The following is a 12405-nucleotide window of genomic DNA, read 5'->3' as shown; positions in this document are numbered from 1 at the left end:
AATTCTCATGACACTCACTTTCTGTATCTTCACAAAATGTCAAAAAAGTATGCCCAGCATCTTCCCTGTCTATGCTAAGGATGATGGAAGGGAATGAATATGCTGTGCAATATATTTTTCCCTGATTAATGATAAGAAGAGACAAAAACATCTGTGGATTTTCACTCTGTTGTGATGCAAAGTCTGGTCTGGCCTATCTGAAAGTGACTGGAATGTTTTCTTCATTTATACTGATCTATTTTTAGGAGGAAATGGCAACCAAATGATCATCATGGTTTTTATGGGCAGTAGAGCAATCTATTGCACTGCAGATTTGCATCAAATCTGTGCAGACTTTCTCACAGAGTGGGAGGAAGGTTATGCAGTGGTGTAACCTCAAATACATGAATTTCAACCTGTGAAGGAAAAAAAAAAACACCACCAGTCTAGGCAGATGATACTCAAACTTCAATATGCAGACTCATTTTGCATGGAAGTGATGGCTTGGGACCATAAATAAAACTTTGAGAGGTCTGTGTTGTAGACTCCTGGAATTTAATTTCAAAAGGATTTATAAAATTAATGCAATCTGTGTTTTATGGTCAGAAACAACTGCATGGCTGTAACTGTTTATGATTACAATTCAGCGTAACATGCTCAGCATGAAATACGAGCAGGGTCTTTCTTTATACATTTATTGTTTACAGAATCATGTCCAAATCATGTTACAAACAATTACACCACATAAAGCTGGAGTATTTATCTGGTTGTATAGACAGATTATTATATTCTTAGGCTGTAAATTCCTGTTGGTTCACAAGAACCTCTGTGCTCTCCTGGAGGCAGTCAGCTTCCTGCAGACTCTTGAAAATATTAATATCTCACATATATGCACAGAGCATATTTATTCAGTGACACAATTTTCATTATAATGGATGGGGGTGCTGAGTGTTCAGTTGCAGGACTGTTCTGTTGGAAATATCCATCTTTTAGGGTTCACTTACAGACCAAATTACTGATGGGAAGGAAGAGTTTCCCATCAAGTTCCAAAAACCATAGCAAAGGTAAAAATGTCATGATGACTGCTGATTTGAGTGAATGTGAATCCAGCATTTTATTCCCTGTAAAGTCATCATCTAGAAAAATTAAAGCTCTCACATTCATGTATTTTAATTCATTCTGTGCTGTTTCAACTTAGACTGAAAACTGGAACTGATTGCTTCTATATATTTAGGAATCTATATGACCTTTGTAATCCCTGAAAACCTCATGCATAGATCTTGCATAGATGTTTTAATCTTTTTAATGTTTAGATCTTGCATAGATGTTTTAATGAAATCTCTGCAGGATTTTAAAAACATTAGCCCATTCCACAAGTATGGGTCTGAGGTACAGAGGGAAACTGTGGCTTGTCTTCACTGAGCTCCTACATGATGCAATCAATACTTGATCTGTGATAGGACACACAAAAAAAATTGTTTAGGCACCATTTAAAAAGTGTTTCTAGGCTGATCCACTGAGTTGGAGCAATTTGGACTGAAAGTAAAATGCTGCTGTTAGGGATACCCAAAATTTCAGCATCTGGAGTTGGTGTAAGTCACTTGAACTCATCACTGTGGGCAGCTCCAGAGCCCTTGATCACAGCAGTTCCTCTGTCCAGCGATGCTGGTTTGGACAGAGGAACGTGGCTCTGTTAACTACACTTTGCAGTGAAGGCAAACCACAATGCAATTTTCCCAAGGACATTAAAAGAGAAAGCAGCCTGGGTCTTCTGAATCTCACCTGTTTTCTGTCCAATGTGTGAACTGTGAGCTTAGGTACAGACATTGCTGAATGATTTTGTACTGCTGCTAACAGACAAGAATCTGATGTTGCATATTTTTCATTAATGACTAGCATGAATGGGACAAAAACCCCAACAATCCCTCCCCTGATGATTTGTGAAGGTTTCCCTTCAACAGTAAATATTATCACTGATGATGTTAATGAAGACATTAGTTTCACAGCATTTGAAGTACTGAAACACTCCACTGTTAACTAGCCTAGTGGGGTTTATGCTAATGTAAAATATAATAAAGTAGAGGCCACTATCTCTTTAAGCTGAAAGAAAGGAAACTTGTTTCTACTTCCAAGGGATGCCTAGTGTGTGCTTATCTAATTGACTGTGTATTTTGTCTAGGTGTTGAGGGAAAGCTAAGAGAATGAAGGCTCTAAGTCCCCAGTGGAAGCATGATATGGCGATGCAGTGCTGGTGCTGAATTGTTCTCTCTGATGGCTCTATGGGAGTGGATAGCACTGAGTCTTCATTGCTGGGTTTTAGCAGTTGCTGCTGTCTCGGATCAGCATGCCACAAGCCCCTTCGACTGGCTCCTCTCTGATAAGGGACCCTTCCATCGCTCACAGGAATACACAGATTTTGTGGACAGAAGTCGACAGGGATTTAGCACAAGATACAAGATTTACAGGTATGAAGCAAAGGGAAAGCAATTACAGAGATACCATCCTTAGAAGTTGTAAATTATCAATAAGGGTTTCCTTTAAGGGAAAGGTTCAGTTGTGGGAAAAAATCCATAGACACCAAATTCATTGCTGAAATATATGCAAGGACACTGTGTGTTATGGAAATGCTACTTGTGTTGTTTATGTTTTGTTTGAAGAACTTTTGATAATTGATTATGTTGCTCTGAAAAACTTTGTTGTTTACTACCTACCTTTACTCTGTCCTAGTGATGTGGTTAAAAATGTGCTAGGGATTCAAACACCCCCTTTGGTTGCAGCGGGATCACCTTTGATCATGCATCAATTGCTTTCTGTGTGGCTCATCAAGACTTAAGCTGAGGTTTTAAGAATGAAATTGTGGCTCTGCATATACTGCTGACAGAACAGACTTCATGGTACAAAGGAGGGCATTTCAAAAGTGACTCAAAAATGTTTAATGTTGGTTTATGCCATTTAATGTTTGTCTATGCCATTGCTTTGAAAAGGGGTGCTCTCTTCCCTGAGGAATCGAGTGATAAGAGCCACTGTGAATTTTAACAGAGATTGAAGGTGTTTGGTCCATCACAAATCTCAGCATTATGCTGGCCCAAAGAAAAGAAAAAAAAAAAAAAACGGGAAAACTTCAAAAGTATAGGTCTGCTTGAGAATTTGGGCTTTGTTGTGGAATTGCTTCAATGATATGTTTGTAACCTGTGGGTCTCTACTACTTTGAGACAGCACTGGTGAAATATCTTCTCAATCATATGCAATGGGTGTAACTCAGTAGCATCCAATATTATCAAGGACATGGGCAAGAAAAGTGGAGCTCAGTCTAATATGAGTGACCTAATGGCAAATAGACAGAAGGACAAATGAGAGACCAGGAGAGATTAAAGGCTGAGAAAATACATCTATAAGCAGAGAGAATTTTTTACTTCAAATTGTGATGGATTCCTTCCAACAGCCAAAAGCAAGTGGGGCAGCAAGGCAATACAGGGCAGATTTTTAGCTCCCCTAATAAGTGTCCATCCTACAAACACAGACCATATTGGTATGGGAAGACACACACTGATTTCATGGAAAAGCAGAAGAGATTGTGCAAATGTCATACCTATTTGGGGCTACTATTCCCTAGTCCTTTAGAAGAAGGTAAGAGTGATATATGCTTATATGGATATTATATTTAATTCAGTGACCAGTAGCCTGTGACAAAAATGCTGGCTTCAGCATGTAAAGATTTTCTTTTTAAGGAATTTGCTTTATTGTCCTTTCCCAAATACATGCAGTAGAGGGCACTCTGTTGCAGGTCAATTTTGCAGTGGGCTCCTTTGCGATACACAGAGAAATTAAACACATTTTGAAAATAAAGTGTGATTTGGAAATATGCTTGATGAAGTGGCTTGTCTTAACAGAACAGCATTGCCCAATATTTACTGCATTTTAAAAGCCAGCTGTCAGGACCAATAATGTAAAGCCAATAATGCAGAGACTGAGGCAGCATATTTTATTCCCATTATTCTGTATTAGTCAAAACTGAACCAAAATTATCTTGCTAAAACACGAAAGATGGAATTGTATTTCATTTGAGCTCTTACAATCAGGTCCTTGAGAATTTTTTTCCTCTCAGCCATCATTACAGCAACATTGTTAAGTTTCACAGATCTGTAATCACACTGCTAATATTTATTTGGGTTTGTGCATAGGTTTCAATTGACTTTAATTTACACAATCCCACAGAAAATGTTTCTCAGCTTTAGTTCCATTCTCTGCCTATTCCAGGAAGTCAAAAGAGCCACAAGCTGTACTTTTTTGATTCAGCCCTCCAAAAACAAATCTTATTGTAAAGTTTCCTTGTAAAATATAGTCCCATTAGTGAGTAGTGCAGAACACTGTGACCTTGTTAGAAGCCACACACTGTAAATTTAATCCCTGTTGCTTTTCTATGAGTTTTCATAGGGTATAGGACTTGGAGCCTAATTGTCTGTTCATTCCCTCACCTGTCTTTTACCTAATGGAAACCATCCCTCAGGGACAGGTCCTTATTTGAAGGGAGAGGTAAGGAGGAGGAAAGACCTGCCTGCAGGGACTCAGCTGAATTAACAAGGGAGAAAGGTGCTAAGAGAGCCCCTCCAATCCCTGAGCTCTTCATTTCAGCCCTTGAACCACACACCTGAGACCTGATATTTAAAGAATAAGTCTTCTTCCTTCATTTTAAATCCGTGCCAGTTCAAAATCTATGGGGTGTAGGATGAGTGAGATGTGTAGGGTGAGGGACTCCATGGGATTGTGTTCCATTTGAACCCTTCCTGGCAGGATGTTGGTAGCACAATGGGGTCAGACGGAAAATTACTGAAGACTTTTTTTTTTTTTTTTTTTTTTTTTAATGGCACAAATGTGGCAAGTAGCTGCAGGCTACCTAAAGGAATGCCTCTCTTCTGGGGAAGGGGCTGGCTCCAGAAGAACCAACGGGGTTTTGAGCAGCAGCAGCTCACCTCCTGTGTCTCCAGACTGACACAAGACATGACCAATTGTACCTCTCTGCCAAAACCCATCAAATCCTGCTGCCCATGGGAACCAACTTAGGAAGAACAACCTCACACTGGGACTGTTTTTCTACAACTAACAGAAAAGAAATGGCCTTAATAAAAATAACATAAAGCCAGCAGTGAGTTGCACATATTCCATGGCATAGTTCAAAGTGTGTAGCAGGAGATTTCAGCATGAGACTGCTGTCTGATTTTTGCTTTCCAACAATGGAACAATTATTCAGTGACTAGAATGATATTTTCATTTCCCCTCCATTTGCAGTCTCAGGAGAGGCAGTAATGATGTGGAGAAAAAAAAATCAATGTAATCTGTAATATCACAAGATTTTATTTCATTCCCTCATTAAAAACATTCTCTTTTTAAATCAAAATCATATTAAAAAGCAGAGAATGCATGTTATTCTGCTCTTGGTTATATCAGGTAATGCATTTTTCTGTAAAAACCAAAGTTACAGGTACAAAGGCCATTGTCTTGTACCATTGTTTGACACTGGTTTGAATGGGATCAAGGTCACTGCAGGCCTGTGAAAGATACAGAATGATTAAAATCAGATAATAGGACAGAGAACTGGAAAAGCACCAAGTAGAGAGAATAACAAAGAATATTAAAATGGAATTTATTTGAGGCATACATTGTCATTATTTTTCAGCTTTTGAGTAAAACAATGTTGTACTAATTCTTCTATTTCTGTCACTTGCGTGGCAGGAGACAGACTGATTTTAAAGTTTCATTTCACATATGGCAATTGTTTCTAATGATACACAGTAGGCTTACTTTTTTCAGTTGTTATTTTACATAACGTGCTTCCATTTAAAATTCATGTAGTCAAACTATTAGCCTAAAACAAGAAAATTGGTCACTCTATGCACTGTGTGCTAGCATTTCTGTTTTCATGGAATCACAGACTGGTTTGTGTTGGAAAGGACCTTAAAAATCACTCAGTTCCCATGGGCAGGGACACCTTCCGCTAGCCCAGGTTGCTCCAAGCCCCATCCAACCTGGCCTTGGACAGTGCCAGGGATCCAGGGGCAAGCACAGCTTCTCTGGGCACCTGGTGCCAGGGCCTCCCCACCCTCACAGGGAAAAATATCCAACCTAAATTTACCCTTTTTCAGCTTAAAGCCAAGCTCCCTGTTTGCATGCCAATAATATTAAAAGCAACTGCTTTGTATCCACACCCTGTGGTCACTGTAAACAAGTGTTCATCTGACCATGAATCTGTTATAAATTATTGGGATGAAGCCAAAGATTTGCTCCAAGGAACACACTGATTAACTGAGCCCAATTTCTAATAGGAGGTCTTAACTTCAGCAGATTTTTTTAAACATAAAAGTTACACTTTTTCTTACCTCCAAATCTGGCTTTTGTTGCATCAAACAATCATGTGATAAAACCAACTAGTGCATCAATTGTGGGAATTTACCAGCAGAAAAATCATCTGCTACCCATATCTTACTCTATACATTAAGGTTCAGTTATGTTCATGGGCAAACAAGATGGCTCTCTCCAAGGCCAGGAGTATTCAGTGTTACAGAACAGAGCTGAAAGAGACAAATAAATATGAAATAAGTTTTAATCGGGTATTGCAGAACACTAAATAATATACAACTGGTGTTATTGACATTGTTATAAGTTGGAAATGGTGGGCTGTTTGTGTTGATTATGTAGCAGTGTTCAAAGGAAATACCCTCCTGCAGGAAATTTAGTAATTGCCACAGTTTTTGGTGGTACTCATCATCACTGATCTATGAAAAAAACACCAAGGCAGCACCTGGATGGCTGCTGAAAACCTCTAGAGTCATGGGAATGCCATGTCAATATTTCATGGAAGGTGGCTCCTGCAGTTAGCATCAATAAGTATTTTGGCAAGGAAAACCAAGTTTATAATTTGTTATTTAATACACAAAGGAAGTGCTGTGCCTCTTATGTACATTAGCTACCAGACAAAGGAATTTAAATCCAAACAGAATGAGACAGAGAGGTTACCAGGATAGAAAGAGTGATTGTGAAATTATGCAAAGAACCTACATTGTATCAGAAGAGGTAATTTCTACAGAGATAGGGAAGTATTCAACCTATCAAATAAGGTCTTGAGGAAGTCTCCTCAGGGATACTGTGGAGTTTTGTTGAAGCAAAATTATTTAAAACCTGAAGCAGATGTGAAAAATCTGGGGAAGAAAGAGCCTCACTCTTTCTTTTAAGGTGGAAGTACTTGACAAAGTATGGGAGGGGGAAAAAAGAGAGTTGGAAGAGGATACCATTCTTGCCATCAGAAAACATATTATAAAGTGAGATGAGTTATCTAAACCAAAAGCCATTGCTGTCTCAAAACCAAACTGGTTATCAACTGGCTATGAATAAATTTAGGTTGATTCTTTAGAAAAGATTCCTAATCATTAAAGAAATTCTGTGACACACAAAGTTAACAGAAACTTCCCAATCAGAGGAATAGGAGGAAAGGGTTGTAAGATATGATGCAGATAAAAGTGGATGAAGTTTGAGTGACCACTGACATCCTTTGTGGCAACTACACCTAACAAGTACCCAATACTGCTCTGCAAAAGGTAAAAAAAAAGGAATCTCTCTTGAAGAAGTGAGCAGCCCTTGGCAGCATGGTATTCATGTGGCTTAAGAAAATTCCCTTAGAAGTTGTTTTAAAAGTGATTGTGTTCATGAACAGCTACAAAAATAGAAGCATTCAAAAATAATGCTATCAAGTTAAAGATAAGAGCACATTGGGTTCCTCTCCTTCATTCTGAATCCCCTGGTGACTAAACCCATAGGGCAAAGTGAGCAAGACTCAAGACTGTAACAGGACATTTGCTAATATGTTTCAGCTCCTGTGTGTGAACCTAAGTAGGGCCCACATTAGTTGGTTTTGTCATTTTTTTACTCCCTATCAAAATATTTTAGCCCACAGTTCTCACTAGACTTCTTGACACATGTGACAGACAGTGTTAATAAAATCCTAGGGGCTTCAGTTGTGCAGGTACACAATATGCCTTGAATCATAATTTTCACTCCAGTGTACAGTCTGGAATAACATTTCCTTGTGCTCTTCCTGAGGCTGATTTGAACTGATTAATCTGAAATTTCAAAGCACGGAGAAGAACTAACAAAGGTCTTCCAACAGTGGTTTTCAGTAGAAGTGTTTTAACAGGAATAACAGGAATAACAGAAATCTCTGCCTTTTCCAGCAATTGGCTCTATCAGTAAATAGCTTCTGGTCTGTGTTGTAATTGGTTGCTTTAGGGAATATTGAATAGGGAACATTCAACTTGGTGTATAAAATGTACAGAAATCAGATGAATCATCATTCCCAGAATGTTTGCAAAAGGCTAGATTGGGGAATGCACTAAGTCCTCTTTATAATTTCAGGGCCTCACAGGCTGGTAACAGGGAACAGCAGCTTAAAGAGAGTTTTTGGGTTGATAAATTTCCACTAGAAAAATAATATTTGTAGCCCAGCATATTTTAAGAATGTCTGGGTATGAAGAACATCAATAAGTTTAATTTTGGATTGTGATACAACATCCTTTCTTATTCTAGTTAGCTGGGCATAGAAAAGCATGACACCAGTTAAATAACTAAGTGTAGTGAAACTGCTTGAATAGAGAAATACCTGAGCAAAATTAAAACTTTAGATGACCATATTTCCAGGTCTAGAAATACCTGGATAATGTCCTCCAAAATCATTGAATTTCCATCCCTTTGTTCCAAATGCAAATCCCTTTCACAGAAAGCATTTTTGCTTTAATTTTAGAGCCTAAAAAACATATCAGGTCATGATGCTTTACAATTAGCAATTCCTGTTATTAGTATTATATTAGTTTCTTGATCTTTATCCAGGGGATTCGCTGGAGGGTATGTGCTTATGAAAAGGTGGAAATAAAGGATGAGAAAATTTAAACTGAGAAGCCCTGCATACAGAACAGAAAAGTTAAGAACATTTTTCAGATGAATTATAACCAGAGCCTAGTTTAGTTTAGCGAGAATATTAAAGGATTGACAAGTCCCTAGAATGGAGGTTCACAAAGATGAAGGAGGGTTTGGCTATCTCCAATAGCACTGGGAGAATCAGGGGACTCCTAAGATGGATATCAGAGACATGAAAGGTGCAGAAGATAAAGACTTGACACTTGTTTAGGCCTGTGCTCACAATCCCAGTTGTGTAAGGGGTCTGTCATGCACAGATAAATGCTATTTCCATGGGGAATAATGAAAGAGCTTGAGATCTTGTGGGTACTTGTGTCCCAGGAAAAGAGCAGACATAAATGACGGCTCAGAGATGGACACAAGGCAGGCAGGCTATTCTCATTCCCAAAATGACCCTGTCTTTCCAGCTCTCTATGATCCAGCATGGCAGAGAAGTCATGTGCTCTGGGTAAAGGAAAGCACTTTTTACTCGAGAACAGAGGAGAAATCAAGTTCATTTTTGAGACTGATCCACAATGTCAGCCCACATTTGAAGATCTTAGAAAAAAGGCCCCATCCCTGGAAGTGTCCAAGGCCAGATTGGACATGGTTTGGAGCAGCCTGGGATAGTGGAAAGTGTCCCTGCCCATGGCAGGGGGTGGAATAAGATGGGCTCCAACCCAAACCATTTTGTGAGTCTCTGAAAAGCATGACAGCCTCTGAAGGCACAGTGTATTTCTAAGTTACTCTGGCTTCCTAGAGGATCTTGCAGAACATTCAGTATACCACAAGTTATTGATCAGAGAGCCCAATTCTGCAGAACTCAAAGACCTACCCCATATCCCCTCACTCCACTTGGCTGGCTGAGTATCAGCCTCCTGGGCTTCAAAGCGAGGGTGGAGTTCCTCTTATTGAGCTAGAGCAGCACTGGGCAGGGTGCTGGGGAGCAGTGCTGGCTGTGCCAGCAGGATTAGGAGTGTTCTCGGGAGTCAGCTTGACAAGAATACGAGCGTGTTTCAGCTTGGCAACAAAGGAGACTATCGATGCCAAGATTGCCTTCTGTATATCTTTTTTTCATAATGCACTGCAGGAGTCTGTGTTTTGACAATCTCTTTTTGTATTTCTCCCTATTTGTTCTGTGTATTTAATCAAAGATCCTAAAGAAACTCAAATGGCAAGGAGAAGAGCAAATCTTATTTTTTGTAAACACTATTATAATCTAATTCTAGAATATACCCTCTTTCAAAATCTAATATTTAAGGATAATTATTAGATCAAACCTCCTACTGATATGTTACCCAAGAACAAAGAACATTTATTTAGCGAATATGGTGTGTCATCATTTCAGTTAGTGAGTTCATGAATCATTTAAGTTGCCCAAAAAGAATTAGTATTATAGAGGCTGTAACTTAATGGTTTCATGCAATCACTGAAGTAGTGTAAAAGCTGTTTAACACTAATAATAGATACATTCTTCAGTCAGCAGGGTAGTCTGACAGGATTTTGCACATGAAATCAGGTCATTTTCATTAATTCTTTGAAGACATTTTGTTAGTTTGGTCTTTGTTCTTTCATTGCCCTTCCTTTTCAGTTTTGTTTCAGTATCCCTGCTGGTACTATCAGTGATGTTCAACATGTAGAGGATATCAAACGCTGATGACTTTCATAAAGGAGAAAAAAATTATCAAGATTTCTTTTAGTTACTGAAGAAAATTTTTTTTTTTTTTTTTTTTATGACTTGAATCAACTTTTCAGTGCTTTTGTTTGAGCCCCCATGTTGTTGTTTTCTCTTACTGCTGTTAGGACAGTAGCTGTCTCCAAACAGAATGGCTTTCAGGTTTTTCTTTTGGACCATATGTTAAATCTATATGGGTGGCATGTTACACAGAAAAAATGATTGAGTAGCACAGAAACCTTCTCTGTATAAAAAGCCAGTGATATTGGTTGGAGTGCGTGATTATTTGTATAAAAGGGCATTTGTGCCTTTTCCATGCAGAAAAAGAATAACTGACACTGAATGTGCTCACTCAAGAATTTTTGTCATTTTCTTCTACTATCATTAAGTTAAGGTTGGGTCAATATCTCTGAATCCAAATCTTACTTGTCTTCTAGCTCAGATTGATTGATTCTACAGGTTTTCACAGTCATTATGCTGGTTGTGATTTTTTTTTTTTTGTAGCTACAGGTTCATTCCAGCAGAGACCCTTGTGAAGAAAAGCAATACTTCAAAATAATGTCTCGTTGCTCAGTTCTGCCTAGAATCCCAATATGATTGTTATGGATAACAGTGTTCTTAAGGTCAATAATGGCTCTGTATCTCAATGCATTTTCTGATACTCTCATTCTCTACTTTATTTATGCAGCCTGAGAAGAGAAGATATTGTTACTGACCAGACAATTAGATATATATAGAGCTCTGAAAAATGCACATGCAGAACCCACCAGAAATTTAGAAGTTGTGTATGCAGGTCTTGCATGCATCCAAGAGACAGAATCTGGCTTTGAGGAGTGAATGTTAATTTCTCGAGGGAAAAGCATATATAGAGGTTTTGACTTATATGAGTAACATAATTTAAAATCAAAACAGAAGAGGCACTACCAAATAGTCAGAAAGAAAGCAGAATCTGAGACCTGAGGAAATGTAATTGATTAATCTAAACTAAATATTTGTGTTTCAGCTAATTCTGAACTATATCCTTACAGTTCTTGAACTGTAACTAATATAGATTGGATTGGATGCTTTACTAGGAACTCAAATACAATATCATCTTTGCTTCCTGATATATATGCTCTAATAATAGAAAGTAAATAAAGACATTGGTTTATTATCAAGTCACATCTAATTGTATTTTATTTAAACGATATCTTTAGCCATTTACACAAATACTGGCTACAGATATTATTATTATTATTATTATTATTATTAATTTATTATTATTATTAATATTATTATTATGGCTATACCTTAGACAGCATAAGCAATCTGATAACCTGCATTAACAAACAGAATGTGGCCTTTTGTCTACATTTCATGTATTTACCCATGCAAAATAAATTTTAAAAATAATAAGTTCAAGTGATTAAAACAGAATGCATTGGATTCAAGCAAATAAGCAAGAGACTGATCATTTTCAGAGATACTTCAGTTTCAAGACTCAGGAATCTCATTGTAGGGGAGAAGCAGGTGAACTCACGGCCCTGCAGGGTAATTATTCAAGGCCTGCTAGCCAAGGGTGTGTTGAAGATGAAGGCTGGAGTGCCTGCACATAACAGAAAGAAAGCTCCTCTTCCTCCTCCTCACCTCCTCAGAATTTAACAAGTAGGGCTGGCACCTCCTATACCAGGCATGAGGCTCTGGAACTAGAAGGCCAGACAACTGGTCAGGTGGGCAAATGTCCTTCTGTCATTGTAGGGCCTCCTAAAACACCACCACCTGTACCCTAAAAACACCTGGATGGCAGCTTTTTGGAACTGGTCCTGTGGGAA

General features: G+C 38.3%; 1 protein-coding gene across 3 annotated transcripts in view; it reads left to right on the top strand.

Annotated features, from left to right (window-relative positions):
* The window catches only part of BRINP3 (BMP/retinoic acid inducible neural specific 3), a 200321-nt gene that overhangs the window by 15339 nt on the left and 172577 nt on the right, over positions 1–12405 (top strand). For 2 of the 3 annotated variants that reach the window (XM_053951025.1, XM_053951026.1), the window contains exon 2: positions 2159–2444. The exons of the other annotated variant lie outside the window; for it this stretch is intronic. In XM_053951025.1, the coding sequence (XP_053807000.1) occupies positions 2209–2444 (236 nt within the window). In that variant the 5' untranslated portion in view covers positions 2159–2208. The remainder of the gene's footprint in view (positions 1–2158; positions 2445–12405) is intronic. 3 annotated transcript variants of the gene reach the window in all.

Source organism: Vidua chalybeata, chromosome 9 (genome assembly GCF_026979565.1).
Source record: "Vidua chalybeata isolate OUT-0048 chromosome 9, bVidCha1 merged haplotype, whole genome shotgun sequence".
In the NCBI taxonomy this organism is placed as follows: domain Eukaryota; kingdom Metazoa; phylum Chordata; class Aves; order Passeriformes; family Viduidae; genus Vidua; species Vidua chalybeata.
This window is presented reverse-complemented; position numbering and strand designations above follow the sequence as displayed.